The sequence below is a fragment of the Panthera leo genome, chromosome C1 (assembly GCF_018350215.1).
Source record: "Panthera leo isolate Ple1 chromosome C1, P.leo_Ple1_pat1.1, whole genome shotgun sequence".
Lineage (NCBI taxonomy): Eukaryota > Metazoa > Chordata > Mammalia > Carnivora > Felidae > Panthera > Panthera leo.
In genome coordinates this window covers 196,666,022-196,692,132 of record NC_056686.1, presented here as the reverse complement: position 1 = coordinate 196,692,132, position 26,111 = coordinate 196,666,022, and the positions used below count along the sequence as shown (strand labels likewise).

Below are 26,111 nucleotides of genomic sequence, written 5' to 3'. Positions count from 1 at the left end.
GATGAGTAGCAAGCTAACTGGCACCATAGAATCCTGAAAAGTGGAAGAAAACAGGACTACTGAAGTCAGGGATGGAGCTGTGGAGTAAATAGAAAGGAATTTAAAAATCTGTGTACAAAATTGTTAGACCATAGAGTTACTCTCATCCAGTACAGCCAGCCAGCTAATCCTCTTCCTCCCCCTTACAGAAAAATAAATGTTTATTTCTTGGAGAAGTTGAATTGGAAATGTTGAGGGTTAGGGGCTCCTGAACAAGGAAAGGGTAAGGGAAAAAACAAAGGATTAATGCAAAAGACCACAGTTGAACATTTAGATTTGTGGCCCCATTTCTTGCCTTTCCAAATGCGGACAGCCAGCTTCTATCACCCTTGGGATTAGAAATTGGAGGCATCTTCTCTAACGAAATTGAAAGAGAAGACATGGGAGTCTAACAATAAAGAGGTTACACTGTAATAGTTCATAAACCTCACCTACGGTTCCTGAACTTCCAGTTAGCTTTTTAGTGCCTCCCTATTTAATATGAAAGAACAATATATATTCAGGCACCATTAATGTAAGAAAGTCCTCCAATACAGAGATCAACATAAAAAGAAAAAAGCTCAGAGAAAACAGACAATATAAAGAGGGAAGAAAATTTCTTTAAGAGAGAAAATGCTCAGAGAGAGAAGTTATTGTGCCCAAGAAAAAACAGAAGAATTCTATTGTTTTTAAAAAAAGAGTAAGAAAACAGGAAAGAGCTCTTAGAAATTAAAATGCATGATAGCTAGAAAACATTTAGCAGAAAGAATCAAAGAAAAAGATGAGAAATTTTTTTTTTTTTTTGTCAAAAGGGTAAAGTCAAAATATTTGACATGGGGGGAAAGGCGAACAAATTTAAAGAATCAGTCCAGAAGCTCTAACATCAAACTAATAAACTCCAAAAAGAGCACAATAAAGTAGATTTTTATTAGATGAGGGGTAGGGGAGTCTGTGTATCTCAGTAAATGCCCTTTAGTACTATTTGATTTCTTCAAGTATGAGCATATACAATGATAGTAAAGTGAGAAATATTAAATAAGAAAAGGACTAAGAATGCTAACCAAACTAATTCAACATTATCATAATTCTATATACTCTAAGAAAAATCTGTTACCTCACTTCAGCAACTATTATTTCATAACATAGAGAAATGTTTAAAACATATTCATTAAAATAAGCAGAGTATAATGTATAGTGACATGATTTCCTAACAAAATGTGTCTTTGCATGTACAAGAAAAAATGCAAGAAAATGATAAAAATGTTAAAGATAGCTATCTCCAAATTGTATAATTACAAATATTTTTGGTGAATTTTCATATTTTCTATACAGATGCACTGCTTTGAAAGTTGGAAATTTAGGAAAATTTAAGGAAAGCCGGTGAGAAAAAAATATTTAAAGTGTTAAGAAATGATGTTACTAATGAAAACCCCATGTATTCTTGCTGTGAACAAATCACCATACTAAATTTGTTGCAGGTTACAAAAACATATAAGACACTGCTCCAGTTTCTCAAGAAGGTCACAGTCTAACATGGGAGAGATCAAAATGAATGTATATATAAATAACCGCAAATACATGATAAAATGTTTCCTAGGTATGAGGGCCAATACAGTTATGATTCTTTAGTGGGAAAGATCACTTTTAGATGGAATGTGGTTTAAGGAGGTTGGGAATAGAAGGATGAATAGGATTTCAAGAGGGCCAAATTGTATGAAGCCATTCCAGAAAGAACTAAGACTCAAGTGTAAAAGCTCCAGGTGATTTTGGCTGGATCCTAGGGTAGAAGATGGGATGTATGACTTAGGGCCAGTTAGTATAGGGTACTGAATGCCAGGTAAAGGGATTTGGAATATTTGGAATTATTCAATAGAAGTTAAGAGTCAGTAAATGTTGTTAAGGAGAGGACTAAAATAATTATGCAAGAAAACAGCTGGTTTGAAGTCTATTGTGCCAGCCCAGGCTAGTGATAATGAAGAACGGAACTTGCATATTGGTTGTGGGAATGAGAAAGAAGGATAAACTTGAGAAACATCAAAGGAGTTGAGTATATAGAACTTAGCAATTACTGGGATGTGGGAAAAGAGGTAGGAGGCAACAAAAGGGGCTGTCTTGTTGTGAGTCTGGATTATTAAAACATTGGTAACAGCGGCACAAAAGAACAGTCAGAATAAAGAAGTAATTTTGTGCAGGGGCACCTGGGTGGCTCAGTCTTTTAAGTGTCTGACTTCAGCTGAGGTCATGATCTCCCGGTTCACGAGTTCGAGCCCGGCATCAGGCTGTGTGCTGACATCTAGGAGCCTGCTTTGGATTCTGTGTCACCCCCTCTCTCTGCCACTCCCCGCGATCACACTCTGTTTCTCTCTTAAAAAATAAATAAACATTAAAAAAAAGCAATTTTGTGGAGGAAGATAATTTTGGATTTGCTGAATTTTAGATTTCAGAGGAATATACATGAGGCAATACTCAAAAGGCATTTGATAGTATGAGGTTGAAGGGCAGTTACTCAGCAAATACATATTGAGTGTCTTCTATGTTTAATAACCACCACAAGCACTATCAGTTCAAACACTGAGTAAAACACCATCTCTGCCTTTAGGACAAAGCTCATTTTTTGGACTAGGGAGATGAATAGATACCGTATGGATAATTAGAATGCAATTATCTTATGTAATGCATCAACAGAGTATGGACAGAGTGCTGTGATTGCACAGAAAAGAAAACTCCATCTTTTGGTTCACCAACATCATTCTAAAATGGTTTAAATGACCAGTAGCTACTTACAAACATGGGAAATTATTCCAAGCACAGTTTGGACATTTCATTGAAATGAGGGCTTCACCTAGAGGGAACAGAGGGAGACTGTTAATTATAGTGAGAATAAAATCTGAAGTTACATATCTATTTGCCAGGTAGGAAGAGTCATTGAGAAGCCAGTGAGGGGAAACACAAAATATAATCCCAGAAGCTCAAATAGGAGATTCAAGACACATGAAAGTTTGATAGTGGCCAAGAAATTAGGAAGATTTAGAATCAAAGTCCATTGGCTTTAGTGATTCAGAGGCTACTGATGACTTTATAAAAATGTTTTAGTAATATCAGAATGGAAGTGTTTGAGATGGTGAGAATGTATTAATATTTATCAAAATAAATGCAAAATACTGGTCTTCTTCTATGAATGTATATGTTTTACATACTAACTCATGGTTTATAAGCATACAGATGAACTAACTCATCATAGAGGGAGTAAATGTAAACAGTATTTCTGTGAACTTGATTTTTAAGAAATACCAAAGGAGTGACAGGAGGGAAGTGGTCTTCAGGGGCTAGTAGAGCCATTAGGTCTGGCAAGGATTGTTGATGATGTTTGAAAATAATTTTCAAAAAAGTAGTAAGGACATGATCTAGACTTTGAAGGGGCTGAGTACATGAGAATAAACACGAGGACGACAGCAGTTCCTGGAAATTCTCAAACACTGCCTCTCCTCAACCCTGCTCCACCACCCCCATTATCTGATTCACTTTTACTTTTCCTTCAGTTATCAGCCAAAGTGTTCCTACCTCAGGCAGACCTTCCTATCCAACTTCATCCAACTAAATTTGGCTCCCCACATTATGCTAGCACACCATTCTGCTCCGTAGAATCTACCACAATTTGTAAGATATTGCTTATATATTTGTTAAATGTCTGTCTTCCTCACCAGACTACCAGTTGCATGAGGATGATAGGCACCAAGAGAGTGTTCTCCACTTTACATTCCAGCCTCATCACAGTGTTTGTACATGATAGGCTTTTTTCCAATACGTATTAGATGAGAGACAGAGGGATAAGGTGGAGCATTCCCAGAGTACATGTCTTAGAGATAAAACAGAGGATATCAAAGTCCAACATATGTTGCCCAGTATGTGGATTGCTATAGTAGAGCACGGATCAAGATTTGGGGAAATTGAGGTTATACTTCTAGAAGAGTTTGCTCAACTTGGGATGAAGAGGAAAGAGCAATTTTTTTTTAATTTTTTAATGTTTATTTATTTTTGAGAGAGAGAGACAGAGCATGAGCAGGGGAGGGGCAGAGAGAGAGGGAGACAGAATCTGAAGCAGGCTCCAGGCTCTGAGCTGTCAGCACAGAGCCCGACGTGGGGCTTGAACTCACAAACAATGAGATCATGACTTGAGCTGAAGTTGGATGCTTAGCCAACTGTGCCACCCAGGTGCCCCAAGAGTGATGTTTTAAAGTAGATGTCAAAATGGGAGAAGCTTACGTAAAGGAGAATATAGGATAGACTTCAAAAATGAGGCTAGTAAAAAAAAATGAGTTTCAAAAACAGTAAAAAGTATACAGTCTTTTCTTCCTTGTCCGGTGAGTTAAAAGTTCCTAAAGGATTGTGAGCCAAGGGAAGTGTAAGGGAATTATGGTTAAATTAAGTTGAGAGGTCTCAGGTTTGCTTATATAAATAAGGGGAAGAAAGCATAGTAGGTTGATATGTTCATAGTAAAACATAGTATCCTAGGACACAATGCAATAGGAGTGACAAAGGGTAAGACAGAGATGAGGAAACTAGTTTACAGTGAGCTACAGGTAGACTTGTTCAGTGCAAATTCACCTGTTTCTAGAGAAACAGCAATAAGAAACCGCCAAATTAAGTAACCGTAATAGCAAACAAAAGCTTTTTGTAGTATGTAGTCCTGTATCTTAAAATGCAATTATGTATAAATATATTATTTACATGAATGTTTTTGACTAAAAGTATTATAATTTTTAATGCTGTCACACAGCGATAAAGATTTTTCACAATATAGAGATACCTTGGTTCAATGTATAGAAATTCTTGGTTCTGAAAAATAGAAGTTAGTTTGCCTCATATTTTTAGAAATGACTAATCCTGCCTTGGATAGCTTTTATTTAACACCATTTTGAAAAATTATGACCATGAAATAAGTGACTTTATGTGTACCTCAAATACAATTTAAAAAATTGTGTGTGTGTTTTTTTTAGCAGTATAGTGAAATTTCTATGCAGCTATGAACACCTTGCCTTGTTACAGTATTTCAGTTCCTCTTGTGACCAGCGTCATAGCATGGGTTTGTAAGGTGACTGGAGTTAGAGATACTATCTTTGACTATGAAAAAGAGTGGTCTGTTTGTCCTTTGGGCAAAACAAAGTGATTCCTATGTCAGATGAGGGCCACTGACCTGATTCACACTGTGCTTTACTGATGAGGGCTTTGGCACAGACCAGCTGGTGTTTTATGTTTTTTCCTGTATTCGTTCAAAACCAAGAATTAATGTGCTCTCTGATATCCTTGTGACTTAACATACATTAAACATATCTCTTTCCATAAATGTGTTTTCCTTCATCAAAGTTTTTTGTTTTTTTTTTTTTAATGTGAGCATTGAAGTATTTTACCAGGTATATTGACATACGGCTCTCTGGTTACTAAGAAAATTCATTTCCTGAATGTGAAATGCATTAGAAAATGCTGCTATCATTGTATAACTAAATATGTTGGGGCTTCAGTGGTTACTGTTAATAATTCTGACTCAAAGCACCTAGTAGGTTAGTTCTTGGTAACCTAAGAACAGGCTGATGTGGGAGAATACACTTCTCTTCTGCAAAGTTTTGCATGTATGAATAGTTATTACCAAGGTGGAAAGAAAAGAGAAACTCTCTGCTTTTATCTTTACTTTTTCTCATCACTTGAATTCTTTTTAGTCTCCTTGGTGCCCATGAATAATCTTTTCATTAAACGATGACATTCAAGTTATTGCATTTTATTTTCTTCAGTAAAAATTTTCTGTCTTTATCCTCCCCCTGCAAAAAAGTTTTAAAAAAATTCTTACCATGTATCTAGGACACTCGTGATTTGTCTTTTGAATGAGTCAAAGCTGAGAGAATTGTGTAAGGGCAAATGTTAGTGTTACGAGTCAGATAATTTGAAGACTGATCATCAGCCCCTCATGATCTAGGATACAGTCAGAGCATGAATTTGATTCAGTATTTCCCCTATCTCCAAAGGTACGATCTACCTTATCTTCTTGCTCGCTTTTAGTCTTGTTAGAAATTTATTAGCTTTTCTCGCCTAAATCAGAGTGTGGAGGAGGAAGAGATTTGAGTCTGAAAGGCATATAAATGCTTCCTCCACACTATCAAAAGTCAGATATTAATTTTGCTTTGGATGAGACTGCTGGCACGCTAACCTCGCGTTCTCTTTGCAGTGGGTAAACCTCACAAGTGCAACTACTGTGGACGAAGCTACAAGCAGCGCAGTTCACTGGAGGAGCACAAGGAACGCTGCCACAACTATCTCCAGAATGTCAGCATGGAGGCTGCTGGGCAGGTCATGAGTCACCATGGTGGGTAGAAATGGCATTCACCATTTTCATTCCCCCTCACTACTTCTGTAGTTCTTTATGGGTTAAACAGTTCCTCTACCCTTGAGCATGAAGATGAAATCTTACTCTTTTTTTCAAACAATTTTAGATCGCGTTAACTTTGCATGGGATTATCTTCTTAAGCACTTGAAATGAGTTGAGCTTTGGGACCCTTGACAAACAACCTATAGTGAGTTTTTAGGATACTCCCAAAGTATTTCTGATAACATGTGTTTGAATTAACATAATAATGGCAGCCGACCTTGAGTACACCAAAGGAAGAGAGCATTTACTCTTTCTCTTTCATTGGCTGTGCCAAGTAGTTAGAAATGGTTCTATGTAAGTCTGTAGGGTTCCTAAAAGAGTTGGTTGGTTGTGTATTTTCATTTCTCTTGGTAACTGATTAGTGATATAATTGATCTTTCTCTAATCAGCTTTGTGATTTATCTTGGGAATTACTCATTTTGCTTCCTACTAGTATAGGGAGCGATCTAGATTAAAATTAGGCACCCACTTCCCTCCACAAAAATCAGAACCCAAGCAAAACATCCTCATCTCCATAATATACAATAGCAGGTAGGAAGGTAGTTTCTAAGGTTTATCAATTAATAACTCTGTGTTACTGAAAAATTAATGTTTGTATATCAGCCTTACAAAGGAAAGTTATGAATTTCAATTCTTTAGATTTGGGGCATCTGTTTTGTCCTAATTATATTTTTATGCTGATTAATTTTATCCTTCATATAAGTACATACGGAAGTCTTATTGTTGCACTTCTATCTTTTATTTTAAAAGATTTAGTCAATATCAAATAGTATAATTGGGGAATGCTATAGTCATTTTTAAAATGTAAATATCTATTTAGCAACTTATATACAGCTCAAGGATTATTTGTGGGGTTTTTTTGTGTTATTTTATGTAGTACATACTGTGGAACTGTGTTTATTGGACAGCAAGTGATTATTTGTTGTCGAATTGGAAATTTAAAATATTTACTTTGCTACCCTGAATAATTGAAGCATTTCTTCTTGAGGGTAGTTTATATAATCTAAAGAATTATATAATTCTATTTGTTGAGAATGAGTACATTTATTTTTATATTATCATTATTAACAGTTTTAAAAACCTGTCTGTGCTTTATGTCTTAGTAAATTTGATAGTGCAAGCTTGCATCACCTGGGCTTGAGGTGTAGCATGGGGTCCAGAGCATGGAACTTAAAATGCTAAATCTCAGAGTCCAGTAAGCCTGGCCTGGCTGTGTGGCATCTGTGTGCGTCACATGCTTGGTATGAGAATTAAGTGAGACTGGATGTGAAATAAACCATTCTTTTCACTATTAGATTTCAGGGCATTAAATATTAAGAAATATTAAATGTTCCATACCCTATAAAGTTATGTTACTTATCAGCATTAACAGGCATTTGAAGTTTCGTTTGCCTACTTGAGCACACTGTTTCTGTTTAAATTGTTTTTAGAGGTGGTTTGAGGCAGGGTAACTGATGGAGGTTTGAGGGCATGCCGAAACTTAAGATACCTTGTGGTACTAATTTTTCCATATAATGTTCTCTCATTGCAATTTTGACATTGGATTGGGTTAATTATATTAATTTATTTTTCATTGAGTTATTTATGAAACTCTGTTGCACACACATCTGAATTAGAAACAGTCTCTTCTAAAACACATTATGTTGTTATGGGAAGGTAAAGTGTACATAAATAGTCAACATTTAACTATGCGTTGGCAAATTAACCAGTTATAGAATAAGCGCTGACAAAAAAAATTTAAGCAGGTGTATTTGAGGAGGGGAGGAGACATTTAAACAGCTATAGCTTCAACCTCCATTTCTCAGATTGCTTAGCCCTCGACGGTGAAAAGCCTTCTATAGGTTGCTGTAAAACTGGAACTGAATGGGGAAAGTGGGAAAGACAGTCAGGTACTGGGTAGAGCAGGGGGCAAAGTGTATGGTGAGGGTGGGAGAACGACATAGGTTTAGGCCCATTTATAGGCCCAAAATACTCGTTTTTCCACCATGTTGGATATAGTTTTAAACATTTAAGGTTATATTAATACCATTTCATACTGTACTTCTAGGTATGTTGTAGTAATAATTTGAGATTATCCTTAATCTCCTTTTCCTTTTGTTAATATTCTTAATACAGAATTGAGTGTATGGGGTAGGAACTGACCAAAAGAGAAAAAAAAAAAACATGGACAGAATATTCTCAGAGTTCATCATTAACCTTGTCTCATATACATAGCTTGGCATGTGTCTCCTTTGAAAGACGGCCACGGTGAAATTCGTATTTATCCCCATCCCTCTCCTACTATCCTGCTTATCTTGTCTGTTTTTTTTATCTTATCTTCAGTGGTAGGGGTGGCCATTACCATCATTGTGGCTGCCATTAACTCTTTGAAATTCATTATTATTCTTTTTTTTGGTTCATATCTGACATAGTTTTGTCTCCTAGCCACTCATTCCTAAAACATGTTCTTCCCCATGTTGGCTCTTCCAGGGAGGGACATGTCTGAAGTCAAAGAGGCACTCTTTCACTTCATTCAGGAAACATTTATTGAAGGCTTGCTATGTGCCTATTTTTATGAAACATTCTGGGAATATAAAGATACCTGGATGCAATTTCTTTCTTACATTTATAGTCTGATAGGAAATATGTACTTTTAAAAAAAGATAAATAAAATGAAATAAATGCTGTAATAAAGACATATACATACTTCTGTAGGAGCACAAATGCAGACCTGACCTAACTCTGTCTAGAGAAAACAAAGAAATCTTATGTGCAGTGTTTGATTTGTACATCAGGTTGAGAAAAATCACACAAATTAGATTCACAGAGAATGTACGTTCCAGGCAGAGCACTTGCCATAGGCTAACACTTGGAAGTATAAAAAAACATTCGCAGGTTCCCGGACATTGAACATAGTTGCATTTAAAGAAGTGATAGGAAATAAGTCTAACATAATTGGTTGTAATGCAAAAATGGAGCCTTTTATGCTAATACAATGTTTGAATTCCACTGGAGTAATCTGATTTTTCTCTTGTAAAGAAAAATGTCACCAGTGTAGAATATAGGAGAGATGACTGACTGAGGGACAAGGAGAGACTAGAATTAAGAATGCCAAGGAAAAGACGAGAAAACAGGAGCAGGAGAAGAGAACTGGATGAAACACTAGAGACATGTTTTGGAGATAGAATAAGAAGTTTTTGACTTTGAGGGAAAAGGAGAAAATTCATGACTTGTAGTTTTGGAAATAAAGATAATAATAATTTTATGGCAGATTATCTTATTTGAAAATTATCTTTATGCTCATTTCTCAAGGCTCTTTAGCTTGAAGAAAAAGCTTTAAAAAGTGAAGTATGTAATTAGCTTTTTCCCCCTTGCCAGGAGACAAAAATGAAAGCATGAACCAAAAGATAGCTAGCTTTAAAGCAAGGACATATATTATTAAGTTTATGCTTTGAATTATTTGAGAAAGGGAAGTTCTTTATTACAAGTCTGGGAACATAATTGAGAACCTGTAAACTCTAGTAAGTTCCTTCAACTTGTTTCCATCCGGTAACATTATTTCCTCCATAAAGTCATTCAGTAAAAAAAAACCTTGAATATTGTATTTGTCTTATATCATAAAAGGTACTAGAGACACAAATAAAATGCAATCTGTACCCTATGGTTACTTACCAACTACTGTTAGAAATAGACCAGTAAACCAACACAATAGTCTGATAAGCTTTACAGGGGCATGTAGGATAGATGTCTAAACCAGACGAGGTGTCCAAGAGAAATTTCTGGGGCAAGTTTTGTTTGAGTGAAGATTTGAAAGACAACACAGCCATCCATGAAAGGAGTCTTTTGTGCAGAGAGAACAACATGTGTGAAGATATAGAAGCCTAAAAGATTATGGAGAGTTAAGGACCAACAAGTAACTGTATAATTAGAGCCCAGTTTGTATGGGCAAAAGAAATTGGAAGGTGATAGGCCAGAGAAATAGTCTGTGAACAGAATATCAAAGACTTATTGTGCTAAGCAAAGAATTTTGTATTTTATCCTAAAAAATATTATTGTATTCACATTTTATTTCTAGAGATATAGGAGATAAAAGAATCAAGAGAGAAGCAAGTAGACCAGTGCAACAATCTCCTGATTGGTCAAGTAGGGCTTAGTAGCCTGGCATAAACAGTTAGAAATTGAGAGCAACTATACATGTAAAATCTAAAATACACAGTACACTCATGTATGTGTATTAGGAGGAGGTGAGAGAAGGGAAAGGAGACTGAGTGAAAGGAAGAAATCTAGTATTTGTCATAGATATTTAGCATGGATGATCAGGTAGATAATGGTGCCGTCTAAGTAGATGGAAATTGGAAAAATAGGAGAAAGTATGGGGTGAGAAATGGAGATTTCGGCTTTTGAACACATTACCTTTTAGGCACTTGTGAGAGACTGCCAAGTGAAACTGTCTAGGAGGAAGTTGAATATATAGATCTCAAATTCTCAAGAGAAGTCTGGGTAGGAAATAAAGATTTGGGAGTCATCATTATATAGGTTGTAACCTGAAGTAATATGTTTTCTAAAGTTATATGGGTAACTATAGAGTGAGACATCTAGAAAGCCAAGAAAACACCAGAAGGAAAAAAAGAAAAAAAAAAAAAAAGAAGAGCCATGAAGATAAGTAGGAGCAGAGAATGGAAAATGGAAAGAGTGATTTCAAAGCAAGCCAGTACTGTCAGATGTTATCAAGAAAATAAGATAAACTGATTTTTTTTTTATTTGGCAACATGGAGAAAGTCTGTGACAATATAGATGACATCCATTATTTTTCCCTGCCCTACAAAACTTCCTTCTTCTTTTGATAACCAAACTTCTATTTTCCTTTAGAGAACTGTCCTCCTATTATATGAAAAGACTATAAGCGTAGCTTCCCTGCCCTTTCCTGGCCAGGGGGTGGACATGTGATCTAATCTAGACTGTCTTTTTGGATTTTGAATTTGAGTGGATTGTTTGGTAAACATGGCTATGTTGGGAACACTCTTAGATGCTTCTGTCTTTAAGATTTATAAATGCGATGAGATAATGAAATAATGCAATTACAAACATATTTTCCTCTTGGCTATAACTTCAAAAATAAGGTCAAGGAAATATCTGGTTATGAAGTTTGCTCTAACAAGTAAGATTAGCTTATTGGTATTTTCTTAGCCTAGATAAATCTCTCACTATGTGATTGATGCATTATTGAGTTAACTTAAGAACTTGTTTTCTGTTTCAAGCCCAAACATTGCACCCAGACCCATGAAAGAAAAAAAAAAAAAAAAAAATTCAGATTAGTTATGTAATTGAGAAAATGTATCAGATCTTTTCCCAATGGCAGACCTTAAAAATATGTCAAACTTGTTTATCAAAAGTCAACAGTCTAATTATCTCAACAAAAAAAATAGTATAGTGTACTGGCTAAGGGCCCAGGCTCTAGAGCCGGGCCACCTAGGTTCAACTCAACATATTCCATATGAACTAGACATAAACAGCAAGGAGTCTCTGGGTTTTTGTTTCCCCATCTACAAAATGGAGATGGGACTGATCTCAAGGGGGTTATTGAAAAGATTAAATAATTTAATGCAGTCTTAAAACAGTACTTAGCACATAGTATATATCAGTTACTATTATTATTGCTGATATGGTAGAAATAGGTTCAATATTTGATATGTGGAGGGCTGATGTTAAATAGAAGCAAGACCAGAGCTCTGACAAAGTCATTGTTTTCAGTTCACATGAGCTTCATTGAACTTGGGACAAATCATCTGAATTGAGGTGGATGTGGTGTGGGACAGTTCGCACACCCAGGTTTCGTTTTGAGTGTTAAATGTGTGCAAATATGAAAATTCAAGGTTAGACTTAGAGCAAAACTGCCAAGTTTTAGATTACTCATTTCAAAACTAATTATTATATTCAATTTGGGGGCAAACCCTGTTAACCAGTTTTGCTGTTTTTTTAACAAAATTTACAACAACAAACTTTTTTTTTCTTTCCTTCTTTCATTTTGGATCCCAGTTTGTGACATATTTTCATCTTCAGTCCATACATAGCCTGTTTTTTAGCTTGACAGTTATGTTAAATAATGTAGTAATTGCCTATGAATCCACCACCCAAAACAAAAATTAAGACTTTGACAATAATCTGTATCTAACTAATGGTTCCAACCACATCCATTCTCGACTGCCATTCCATCCTCCTGGCCACCCTTGTTTGAATTTTTTGGTCAGCCTTTCTTTGCTTTCCTTTTTAAGTATTTGCTTTTACTTTAGTTATTGGCTAAAGAGAACATAATGTTTCGTGTAACATCTTGGGATATAATTTTTTTCCACTTGGTAACATCATGGATTATATCAGTATAGAAAATGACCCGAGTATTTCCTTCTTTCTGAATCTCATAATCTCCTTTTACATTAACATCCAGTAATTGCAGAATCTCTTGCCAATCGTAGCCATATCTTATAAGGTTGAAGATTAAATTCTTCTGATCTATCCACTAGAATATACTAGGTTAACCCAAAATTTAGATTGGATATAGATTTCTTTAAACATGTCCAAATTAGGAAAAGATTTTTCTGTTGCCATTTTTCATTTCTTCAAAATCAGCAACCTGTATTGGTTATTAAGTAGGTCACCTGAATGGTTCACCAGATTTTCTTAACTTTCATCTCTTGCTTTCTCATTTTACTTTAGTGTCTGGTCTTATAAATGAGAATGTATTGTGTTTCACACAGTAGAACTCTCCTTTACAAATGAAAGGAGCAGAATAAATCATTTTACAGTGTATGCTGAACAAGTAAACATATTCTAAAATAGGAATCCTGTAGGCTCCCAAACGGCCCTGGCACAGGTACAATTAGAGAAAGTAACGATAATCAAGAATAAGTTATGGTCTTTCCTGTGAACTCTGGCTTCAATCATTGATCTCATCTGTCTCAGATGTTACTCTATCCTTAAACATCCTTTGACAGTATTTCTATGCAAAAACTTTTGTGAAATCCTCTTTCTATACTATGAATGTCAATATGTAATGTCAATATCTGTGAACTACTCTATTAGCCCCTAGCAACTTAGACAAATGTGATGCAGAGGAAGCAGCTTTGGAGAGTTTATGTCAAATGAGTTAGAGCAGTTTAGTGAACAAATATGCCAATTTGGAAATGGAATGTTTTATCCTGCTGAAGAGCTCTTTTTAAAATAAATTGGAGTCATAAAGCTGCCACAGTTTACTGTGTATAGACATGTTCAGAATTGAAACTCCTTCATGAAGGCTGCTTTGTGCAGGTATTTATCTACTACCAGTAGGGCTAATAGCTCACTTGTCTCATCAATAGAAAATCTGCTACAGGAAAATACATGGGTGAAAAAAAAAAAAAACCTGGTTAAATATCGTGCTGTTATTCTGTGTGTCTGTTTAAGCTTTCCTGCAAAACAAGTTGACTTACTTAATTTGTTTTAGAAAAATAAACTCCAAAAGCCTTGAGAATAGTGCAGTCTTAAAGTGGTATTGATTTTAATCAATGTTAAAAACACTTTCAGAGGAGTAAGATGAGAAACAAGATGAACATGTTTGCCACCAATAGTGGCCAACAGTTTGTCATTGATTTGAGAACGACTCGAATAAAAACAAATCCCCTCTGTGTGTGTGTGTGTATGTGTGTGTGTAAAATTAAAGAGTGTACTTTAACACTAAAGGTTATTCTTTCTACTTTTATCCAAGCATACTAGCTTATGTTTATCTAACACATATTGAGATGGCAAATCCAGCTTTGTATCTTTTTAAAATGTTGAAGAAATTATCAGATTGCATTTTTTGTATGGTTTTACATAGTACCTCCTATGGAAGATTGTAAGGAACAAGAGCCTATTATGGACAACAATATTTCTCTGGTGCCTTTTGAGAGACCTGCTGTCATAGAGAAGCTCACAGGGAATATGGGAAAACGTAAAAGCTCCACTCCACAAAAGTTTGTGGGTAAGCATTACAAATGATTTTACTTCAAAGGTGGTTTTAATGAGAAGTATGTTCCCATGTATTAGAACTACAGATGGTATATTTCAGTTCAAGAGATAAATACCCATCTCTTTTGTCCATTATTCATTTCTGCTTTATGCTGTCCCATGTGTACCTCCCTCCCTCTCTCTGTCTCTTTCTCTCTCTCTCTCTCTCTCTCTCTCTCTCTCTCTCACACACACATACACACACACACACACCTTTAGATATATGGGCCTAGGAAATTAAAGAAAGACTGATAGAAGTTGCTACCTCAAAACTAAATTATAAAGTACTCTAGTATGTAAAAATGTCCATTTATTTACAAAATAAAGATACTTAAGGAGAATGGTGTCATCTGTTAGCCAGTTTTGTGATGTTTTCCAATTTGCACTAGTTCTAGGTCTTTAAACTGTTTTCTTTACATGAGATTAACGCTTTTACTATTTTATCTAGAATTAAGAGAAATATTTTCCCCCAAAATGCTGCATTAGAAAAATAATGCAGCGACCTACATTCAAGATCTTGCATATTTGGATCTTTGTTTTCATCTGGCCTATGGTTTTGAAACAAAAAGTTAAATATACTGTGCTTAGACTTTTCTTTTTCATTTCCAAGCCCTTAGATGCAAAAAACATCTAAGTTTTTTAAGAATGTATAACAGATAGTGGGGTGCCTGGGTAGCTCCATTGGTTTTAATCCTCTGACTCTTGTTTTCAGCTCAGGTCAGTATCTCAGAGTTCATGGGATTGAGCCCTGTGTAGGGCTCTGTGCTGACAGTATGGAGCCTGCTTACAATTCTCTCCCTCTCTTTCTGCCCCTCCCTTGCTCGCATTCTCTCTCTCCCTCTCTCTCTGTCTCTCTCAAAATAAATAAAATTTAAAAAGAATATATAAAAATAGTGATTCTATATAAAGAATTGCCATTAATTATATATGTAATATATCTATTCTTATAGATTTTATTACTATAAAGGGTAAAAATTAGAAGAGAAAATATTCAAATAGATTCTCATATTCTATTGTCAAAGAGTATTGTGGAACATCCTGATATGGGTTGAGTGATGACCGGTAGAAAATCTTTGGTTATTTCAGGGAGGGAAGGCTAATAAAATTCTTTTACTCCAATAATCAATCACTTAGAGAAGATATCCTTTCAATCTGAAATCGCAGAACTAACAAATCACCAAAATACCATTTTAAGACAAGCTGGAGAGATTTATTGACAGAGCTCTTTGAAAAAAAGACTAGAGAATGGCCCTAAGGGATCACAGTTGATACTGATAAAGCCCCTGCAAGAATACTCAAAGGCTTGCCTTGGGCCCTAAGTAACTTTTCTTCCAGTCTTTCTTCCTTTATATAAATGTTTTTTTTTTTTTTTTATGTCTTCTGAATCTATTTAGTTTTGTTCTTTGTAACATTTTCAATGTTTACTATGACTTAGAGATGCTATTCTCAATTTGATTTGATTATGTCCTTAGAAAAGGGGGACAGATTTTTTCCTAATTACATATTGATTTTAAAATAATAACATTAGATTCTTATTAGGAATTTAATGGTATTTTTTTATTTGGATTATCCTTTCGAGTAGTATATAAAAAGCAATCACACATTGTCTCTGTGATGGTTTTTGAAATGAAAATTTCATCACTCCACACTCACTATAAATTCCTTTTTACCATGCCCCTCAGTTAAATACTATTCTTTGACCTTTTCAAGCCCTACAGACCAATGATCCCTGAACTTTCTATCTTTTTGTGTTCTCCTCTCTTTTTATTATCAGCTTAGATTCCATGGTTAATCATGTTTACTACTCTGTTGCCAATATTCTTGACTCTCTTACTTTGTTGTCTTTCTATCACCTTCTCCTAGTGAAACCCCACTAGGAAACCCCACTCTATTGAAAGCAGAGAAACATCTGTCCCATATCTACAGGGCTGCTAGTACTTTTGGAGAAAATCCCACAGCCTTACAAATTGGTCACTATGAATCAGTGAATAAGTGATCTCAAATATCAGTTGTTCCATCCACATTGTAGCAGTCCTACTTTGATCCCATTCCTGCATAGTCCTCTCTCCTGCTGAACCCTAATAGCCATTTCAACATTTATTCTCCACAAACATGGTATCTCACTTCTTGATGGTATTCTAGCTCAATTTACAGGGAATAAAGTCATTTGCAATGATTTCAATATAATATTACTAATTTTATAAGGATTAAGTGCATTTATAGGAATATTTTCTTTTTTTCCTCCTTGTTTCAATGAAAGAAGTATCCCTCTTTTTAATTAAGGTTAATTCCTCTTCTTGTGCCCTGGAATTCTTCTGTCACAGCCTCCCCCCTGCCCCTCCCGATACATTACATTTTATTATTCCTTTTTCTCACTTGTATTTTCAGTCTTCCCCCTCTATTGGCATTTTCCTTTTAGTATTTAATATGATAAACTCTCATCATTTAAAAAAAAAATTCCCTCAAAACCAAATCTCCTTCCTGCTACTACCTACTTTCTCCTCTTCAAAAAATGGAGTGGTTGAAAGAGTTCTCTATGCTTGCTTTCCATAATTTCTTTCCTTCTACTCATTCCCTAGTCTATGCAACCTGGTTTTCTTCCCCATGAAATGATTCTTATCAACGTCACCAGCTTCCATAGTGTCAAGTGCAGTGGACCCTTTTTAGACTATCTTATATCAGTCAGAGAGAACATTTGCCACTCTTGAATAATTCATTGCTTTTGAAACACTTCTTTCCTTGGTATCCATGACATTGATCTCTTGCATTTCTTCTAGCTTCTCTGCTCCTTCTCAGTCTTCATTATGAATCTACCCTTAACAGCCATGCAGATGGGGCAAAAGTACTAATGAAGGCCTCCATTCATATGCCTAAATGTTTTAATATTTTAAATTAAGCTGAAAAATTATTTTTTTTAAGTTTATTTATTTTGAGGGAGGGAGGAGAAGGGACAGAGAGAAAGAGAGAGAGAATCCCAAGCAGGCTCCGTGCTGACAGCGCAGAGCCTGATGCAGGGCTTGAAATCACAAACCACAAGATCATGACCTGAGCTGAAACCAAGAGTCAGATGTTTAACCACCTGAGAGACCCAGATGCCCCTAAGCTGAAAAACTATTGTTCTACCTTCCTAACTTGGAAGACTGAGTTCAAATAAATATAGAATGCTTTGATCCTTTAGAGTTCCACACCATACCTTGACAGCATGAGCAGAACCACTGCCTGACCTGGAGCCAGCCCTCTCTCTTAGACCCACTTCTGTTTCTTTCTAGTACCAAAAGGGGCCTCATGCATATGCATGTGGACACCTCAGCCTGCACATTCAGTTTCTTTTCACATTGCACCCCACACACAGCACATAAAGAGTAGTGTATTAGCGTCTCCTCAGGCCTAAGTGTGTGCATACCAGGAAGATAGACCATATGAAGAGGACTATGCTAACCCTTAGTGCAAACTCAGTGCCATTTGGGAAAGGAATTCTTCAGTCTTGGGTATCCAGGGTATGGTCTAGGGAGTAATCTCCAGACAGGCATATTCCTTTGGCTCTACACATTCCTCATTCCATGAGGAGCAAGGGACTCTGTAAACATGGGGCCCAGTGCAGGAATCCAACTTGCCTTGGTCTGTGGGCAGGCATAAAAATCTTGGTGTTCTCCCAGGTTCTATTTTTGACCTTCTCATCTTCATACTTTACCAATGCTTGGGTTATACCTTTTATTCTCTTGGCTTCAGAAGTTACTTTCTATCAACTGATGACTTATGTGTCTACATCTCAAGCCCATATCTCTCTTCTAAATTTTAGACTCTACTCAGCAGTTACTGGACCACGACTATTACTCATAGTTTTCCGAAATTGAATTCATCATCTTTTCTATCTGCTATCCACTAAGTTTCCCAGATAAGAAATGGGCTCCATGCTTAACTTCTTTCTCTTTTTCATTCTCTAAGTCTAGATAATCACCAAGCCCTAGAAACTATATTTTCTAAATTTCTCTCCATTTCATCGGGTTTTCTCCATTTCCACTACCACTATACTAATTCAGGCCACCATGATCTTTACAGCAATAACCTCCTAAACCATCTTTATAAATAAGTATCTAGTCAAGTCACTTTCCCATTTAACCCTATTAATCTGTATTGCTCTCAGCATGAAATTCAAATTCCTTAGCTGTTGAATGAGCCTTGTTATTATCTTCTCTTTCTCATCTATTTCCACTGTCAGCTATATACTGAAATTTAAGTAATCCCTTGAACAAGTCATACCCTCTTGCCTCTGAGCTTTCCTGCCAGCTGCTCCACCCCCACGTTCCTTTACTTGGCTAATATTTGTCATCACATTCTTATCTCTGATGCTACTTTCTTCAAGAAGCCTTCTTTTACTCCCTTAATATATATTCCTTTTATTTGACCTCATAGCACATATCACACTGTATTATAAATGATTCCTAAATCACTGTCACTCTCTCTAAACTGTAAGCTCTTTGAGAATATAGATTAGGTTTGTCTAGCTTAACTTTTTAAGTCTTAACATTGCAGTATCTTAAATTGGATGCCATGAGATCAGGTCTCATCATTTTTTTCTTCCATTTTCATTACTCCGATTATAACCCTAATCTCACTTTGGGGACCTCTTTTCAAACCTGAAATAATACTAGTGATCCAAAAGTGCTTTTCCAGAATGCAGTTCTGTAGATAAACATTTTTTTATCAACATTACAAATTAGTCATCCATCTATAACAACATACTAAACATTTATAAGAAGTCCACATATATTTTTAAGAAGCCTTTATCTGTAAGATTTACCTATGAAAGTAACCAGGCAATTAGTAGGAGACCACGTTGTTTTAGTGGCAGAATTTTAAAAAGATAAAATACACCGTCCAAAGCTGGAAACATTTAAAGGAGAAAAATTAAAATGACTTCTCCTGCTCTATGCACAAGGCTCTTTTACGGTTAATCTTTAGACACTGTGTTGAAGTAAAATACTGATTTGTTGAAGTAGATATTAAAGGGAAAACTACAAAAATACTTCAATCAAGATAAAGCATGGAAAACTAACAATGGGTGTACATATCAGCACCATTGCCCATATGTCTAAACAAGGAAGGGATGGTGTAAAAATGATGAATTCCCCATTTCAAGAAACAAAACAACAAATATATTATTTTCCAAGTTTGTAAATAAACTACTTGTGGAAATAACTCCTGTTTTTAAATAGTCCTAAATTCCATTCAGTTTATCAAACAATACAACTTTTAACAGTGTTTTAATGGTGTCATCTTTGAATTCTCTAGGGTGACAAATGTCGACTCTATAATTTTTTTTTTTTCTAATGTAGCAGTTAAATCAACAAAATTAACCGTATATAACAATGAAGTGACAGATGTTATAATCAGATCACTCTCGCTTTTATGCTCTTTGTGGCTTGGTCACTGATGTCTAAAATATGCAAAACAAGCATAGTCTCTGACTTATTTTCACCTGGTATTTCTGCTTTTGCCTACAGTTGCTGAGCTCTAGACAAGTGGAAATTCTAATTGAGAATGAAAATAGGATAACACACTCAATCATACCTTTCTGGCTAGATGCATTTTCACGATGGCATTAAAACAAGTGCAAATGGCTTGTGAAATTCTTATTACTAATCCTTTTTGCAGGCTGAGAGTATTTGAGTCTTAGCAGAATTAAAGAGCACAAATGCTTGATCTAAAGAATATCATATTATAGAAAATGGAGACAATTAACTTTGTACATTTATATTTTAATCCAGTCACTAATTTTGTTGTATTTTGTTTGTTTGTTTTTTTACTTTTCTTGCCCTCCCCCTTTCAGGGGAAAAGCTCATGCGATTCAGCTACCCAGACATTCACTTTGATATGAACTTAACATATGAGAAAGAGGCTGAGCTAATGCAGTCTCATATGATGGACCAAGCCATCAACAATGCAATCACCTACCTTGGAGCTGAGGCCCTTCACCCACTGATGCAGCACCCGCCAAGCACAATCGCTGAGGTGGCCCCGGTTATAAGTTCAGCTTATTCTCAGGTCTATCATCCAAATAGGATAGAAAGACCCATTAGCAGGGAAACCTCCGATAGTCATGAAAACAACATGGATGGTCCTCTCTCTCTCATCAGACCAAAGAGTCGACCCCAGGAAAGAGAGGCCTCTCCCAGCAATAGCTGCCTGGATTCTACAGACTCAGAAAGCAGCCATGATGACCACCAGTCCTACCAAGGAAACCCTGCCTTAAATCCCAAGAGGAAACAAAGCCCAGCTTACATGAAGGAGGATGTCAAGGCTTTGGATACCACCAAGGCTCCTAAGGGCTCTCTGAAGGACATCTACAAGGTCTTCAATGGAGAAGGAGAACAGATTAGGGCCTTCAAGTGTGAGCACTGCCGAGTCCTTTTCCTAGACCATGTCATGTACACCATTCATATGGGTTGCCATGGCTACCGGGACCCACTGGAATGCAACATCTGTGGCTACAGAAGCCAGGACCGTTACGAGTTTTCATCACACATTGTTCGAGGGGAGCACACATTCCACTAGGCCTTTTCATTCCAAAGGGGACCCCTATGAAGTAACAAACTGCACATGAAGAAATACTGCACTTACAATCCCACCTTCCCTCAGATGTCGACATACCTTTTATTTTTGTTTGTTTAATATTATTACTGTCATTAATTCTTATTTTGTGGATGCAGTGTCATTTACTCTGCCTAATTACAATAAGGAAGAAACAGAAGAGAGAAGGGACAGGGGATATTGTTCTTGGTAACGTGGGAATTTAAGAGCGGTTCATTTCTGCCATGCATAAATATAAGGTATATCATGCTTTGGAAAAAAAATCACTTGATTCATATAGGTTCACCTAAGAGATTCTAATTTGCCACTGATGTTCAGGATTATGATTGAAGGCAAGGAAGTTTGGAGTTTTCTGGGTAGAACTTCCACAGTTTAAAGTGGTATAAGTAATTTTACTCTTCAAAGAAGAAACTGTTTCAAAATGTAAACTTTTTTTTTCCTCTAGAGATCATGGAACACAAACACATGTGTTAATTTCAGTGATAATCCTTGGATGAGTTGTTGTGGGTTCTATGTTTACTTCCCCAATGGAATTTATAATACGGTATGTTATACACTGTACCATATAGCAAAACTTGTAAACTACAGGTAGTTGAGGACACCTACAATACATCTGAGGTCCTGTGATCTTATTTTTCTAAACTTAAGCACTGTTTTCCATAGTTTTGATGACTGGTATTTTATAGACACCCTGGCAGCCTTACTTTTAACACCTTTAATGAGTAGTATTTTTATCTAGTTTTAAGAATAACATATGGTCTAAGAGTGGCTAAGAGGCAGTCAGTAGTTTCCAGAAAGGACCTCTGCTTTTCATAAATTTGTTTTGGAAGTCTTCTTTTAAAGTTGTAATGTGATGGCGGCATAGTGTACATAATTGTTTCTAAAAGTATGCTTACGATTGTCACTTTATCAGCATTTAATCAGTGTTAACCAGTCAGCAGAAACATATAATTAGGCTAACCGTAGGAGTAAAAAAACTACTCAGAAATCCCTTTTCTGGTATTTCTCTTTTCCCACTGATTTTTTCAAGCTGTGACCACCCAGTGTTCTATCCATAGTCCATCATCCTTTACTACTTGAGTAGAAGATCATGAAACTCTTTGCTATAGGTTTTTGCTCTCAAACTCTCGGAGCAATTACTAATTCGACCTGAATATGGTAACTTGAACCCCATAAGGTTATGGAACTAGGGCTATTTATTCTAGTATTTCTTGAATAATAACATTTACCACTTTTGGTGCAAGGAAAAGGGAACTTCTTTGTAACCTGCACATTAGACCACAGATAAAAAAAAACAGCTTATTTTTTACACTTTTTGGGGTCTAGAATGTAACCTAACCTCCAAGCAAAAGTCACCATGTCCTGCACAGTTTTCCATCTCAAAAACATTCAACTACTTATAAGTCCTTGTCAGAAATGAATCTCAGTACCTTAGTAAAAAACAAAACAAAACAAAACAAAAAAACTCTTAATCCATACATATGTTATCATTTTTCATGTGCAAATTTTTTATTTCATTTATAAAAAGGTGCTCTGTTTTTTTATGTGCAGTCCAACAGCATTAGAGGGAAGGGAAAAATGAGATCAATTCAAGTCATTTTGGGGGGACATACCTGGATACAGAAATTGCTGCTTGTGTTGAGGGAGGACAGGCCTGACCATGGCTGGATTATCTGATAGCCATTTATGAGTACTGATTCTGTTAAGCAGTAACTGATAACTGCTCTTAAAAAAATCATTAAATAGGAGGCTGAAACTATGTTTTTAATGCAGAATGATGTGAGAACTAGCAAAATTAGAGACTTAAGGACAGAGAAGCACATCCGGCCCCAATACTGCTCTTGACTCATCTTCTCATTTATCATCTGCTTATTTAAACAGCTTCTGAGCACTAACACAGCTAGAGCTGGGCAAAGATGATTTTAACTCAGCTCTCCTTTACTCGTTCCTCTTATAATTATTTTTGGAGAAATGTCCAAACTAGTCCTTTAAATCTAAGAGAATGCACCAAAACAGAGACATGAAACGTTTTAAATAGAATACTGTTTTTTTTTTTTTTTCCCCTCCTGCATGCTTTGGTACATTGTGAACACAGTTTATTCAAAGGTAAAGTATGCTTTTGAGACTTCCTTACCTCCCCCTACACTAACCACTCAAAAAATTGGAATTTCATATTTTTTTTCCCTTTTGGAGGAAGGTAAATAATGTAAGGTTACTGATTTTGTGTTTTACTGCAATTTAAGGAAATGTGGATGGCAGTGTGTTCATAACTTTGGCTGTGTATGGATTTCTGCTGGCATCATCTATGAATTTTCTTCCTGTTCACTATTTGTTTTTTTCAGTGTATGAACAATCATGTGTCTACCTACCCTGGGATGAAGCTGAATTTTAGGTGGACCTAAAGAGTTGTGTAGTACCCCCATGAAGACAGTACTCCTTTTCTGATTTCATCTATTTGAGAATCTACTTTATCAAAGGGACAATATTTGTGAGAGTGTATTTGCTACAAGTGTATACTTGTACTTTCTTAGCTACATGATATGAGGAACAGAAAGAGATAAAGATGGCTCAGGGTGTGGCAGGGACAAATGAGGACGAGGTCAATTCAAATGTTCAGGTTAGAATTTTTGTGGGCATGGTGCTTTCTGGGAGACTCTAAATGGCTATATTTGCATGCTTCCTTCTTCACAAAAGGAAATATGCAAGTTGGTAGGGCCTAAAAATAAATATGAGGCTCAGACACCAAATAAATCAAATTTTACATAACAGTTATATGCCCAGTTTATTTAGGTGAGATTTCACATTAGAGTACTGGAGGGGCATAAAAATGGGTTAGCCTCTTTCTTCTGGTTTGGCAAAAATTCAGAAATTCATCACATTGCTTCGCCCTGATTTTGCCCAGAAATTTACCTCCAGCTCCTGTTGGAGGTAAATTAGCTGCCTCTCTCTAATAGTGGTCAATCACTTTTAAAAAGCAATTCTAGCCTGGCTTTTTAGAATGGCGAAGATGACCAATAAGCAGATTGGAAGAGATTTCGAGTCGTTAAAACATTCCGTTGAGAATTTTCTGGAGGGACAGAACGCGAGAGACCAGGATTTAGATTTGGCTACAAAGTAGAAAATGGTTTTCCTCCATGCATACAAGCAATTGTACGTGTGTGTCAGTGCGTGCATGTGTGCGTACGGACATACACACTCCTTTGACGAAAAGTCATGAAAAGAAGCAATTAGAGTCACCACATGTCTTGCAAGAGCACTTAAAGAGTTAAAATTAGAGTTCATACCTGAGAAATTTAGTAAACTTACTTTACCAGATTGTATTAAGAAATATTAAAGAAGTTATTAGTATGTCTTTAGGACTAGTTCAACTATTAAACTAAAACCTTGGGCCTTTACAATCTACTTGCAGAATGAATCTAAACAAACAAGAAAAGGATTTTTAAGCTGATTTGGTATAACTTCCAAAACGAAGGAAACAAAAATAACTTTTGAATAGGAAGATACAAAAAAAATGATTAATGTTTACGTGTTGGCAAATGGAAAAAGACAATATTTTAGTGAGCTTGATGTTTTGGTATATAGTTACCATGTCTCAACTCTACACCTCACAAAACTATGAAGTCTTTATGATATGTTGACATCAGTGAAGGCATTTAGATGAAAATATATTTTAACTGATTTTCCAAATGTTATGTCATCCTATCCCCAAAATGATTCTGTAAAGTAGAAAAAGAACAGAAAAAGCTGCAAAAATACAAACAAAAAAACCCTGTATGCCCCTAGTTTCAAGAGAGAACTTAGATTATAAGAGGTATTGACTACATTTTTTTTTTTTTTACTTTGAAATGTTCATTGTACAAGAAGAGATACATTACATTTGTGGTCCTCTTTAGTTATATTTTATATATTATTTTTAGTAAGTACTATCTGTATAAGATTATCCAAAAAAATTCCCCAAATGCAAAAGAAAAGAGTAGGGGTGAAATTAAAATTTGTATATATGAGAGTTATCTCAGAAATGTTTTTAAACCTCCAGTTTCTGCAAAATAATTAAAATATACAGTAACTGGTATCTTAAGATCCTGAGTTTAATGTATTAAATACTTATAAAATTTCTTGATATTGGTGCCTTTTTAAAATGCATTGAGAGAGTGTTGGTTAGCTGTTGTAGCTCTACCAACACTTTTATTATGTATTTTTAAAAACCACTTAAATTTGAGTACTATATAATACATCTTCATGTTCTTAGGGCAAAACTGTTAGAGGAAGTTCCAATCAGAGAATTTCAGCTCATCTGTTTAAAGTAAAAGGAAACTTTGCAACCAGATTTTAATCTTATTAGTTTGATAGTATTTCTGAACACCATTACAAGATCATGTAGGTAAAATATGGCATAGAGGGAAATTTCAGCTGTGAACTGCATTATGGTATGTGGTTTTGTTTTGATTTTAAGGAAGAATCCGTTCTAGTATCACACAGGCTTTATTAGTGGAATTTTGGTCAATAAAATACAGTATTGTTTTGAAATTTCATTTATAGACTAGTGTTGTCCTAGTCTGAGAATCGGTCTCCTAATCTATTAATGTTTTATGGAATAATGTAAAGAAGCAGGTAATTAATTCTCCTTGAACAAAACAAAACTGAATAGTCATATCACATTGCTATTCTCCAAAGCATAATCTCAAATGGTTTCCTGCCATGATTGTGTATTACTTGCAATGGATGTGTTAGGATATGACAGCTTTTAAAAAATAAATAAATAAAAATGAGCTGCTTGTTATACAAAGCAAATGTCATATGACCAAGAAGCTGTGATATGCTAGTGTTTCTTTTTATCATAGTGTATTGCTAGGCCAAATAATGACACCTTGAATATTTTTATTACATTTATTGCAGTAACCTAAAGTTTTGGGATTTCCATAAGGTTTTTATGTAACATTATATTTCTAGCTTTTTAGTTTTCTCTTGCTGTACTGTAAGTTTGTGAATATTTTTCACATGCACTCTTAGAAATAAGTTCCTAATTCTGTTTATGGGATTTTTCTCCCATAACATTGCATTTGTATATTTTCTGTATAAATTTGTT

At 35.6% G+C, this 26,111-nt stretch overlaps 1 protein-coding gene across 13 annotated transcripts in view; it reads left to right on the top strand.

Moving 5' to 3' along the window:
* The window catches only part of IKZF2 (IKAROS family zinc finger 2), a 159,858-nt gene extending 135,101 nt beyond the window's left edge, over positions 1 to 24,757 (top strand). For all 13 annotated transcript variants that reach the window (XM_042950030.1, XM_042950033.1, XM_042950035.1 and 10 more), the window contains 3 exons: positions 6,236 to 6,373; positions 14,265 to 14,408; positions 20,265 to 24,757. In XM_042950030.1, coding sequence (XP_042805964.1) covers positions 6,236 to 6,373; positions 14,265 to 14,408; positions 20,265 to 20,989 — 1,007 coding nt within the window. In that variant the 3' untranslated portion in view covers positions 20,990 to 24,757. The remainder of the gene's footprint in view (positions 1 to 6,235; positions 6,374 to 14,264; positions 14,409 to 20,264) is intronic.
* Positions 24,758 to 26,111: the final 1,354 nt, after the last annotated feature.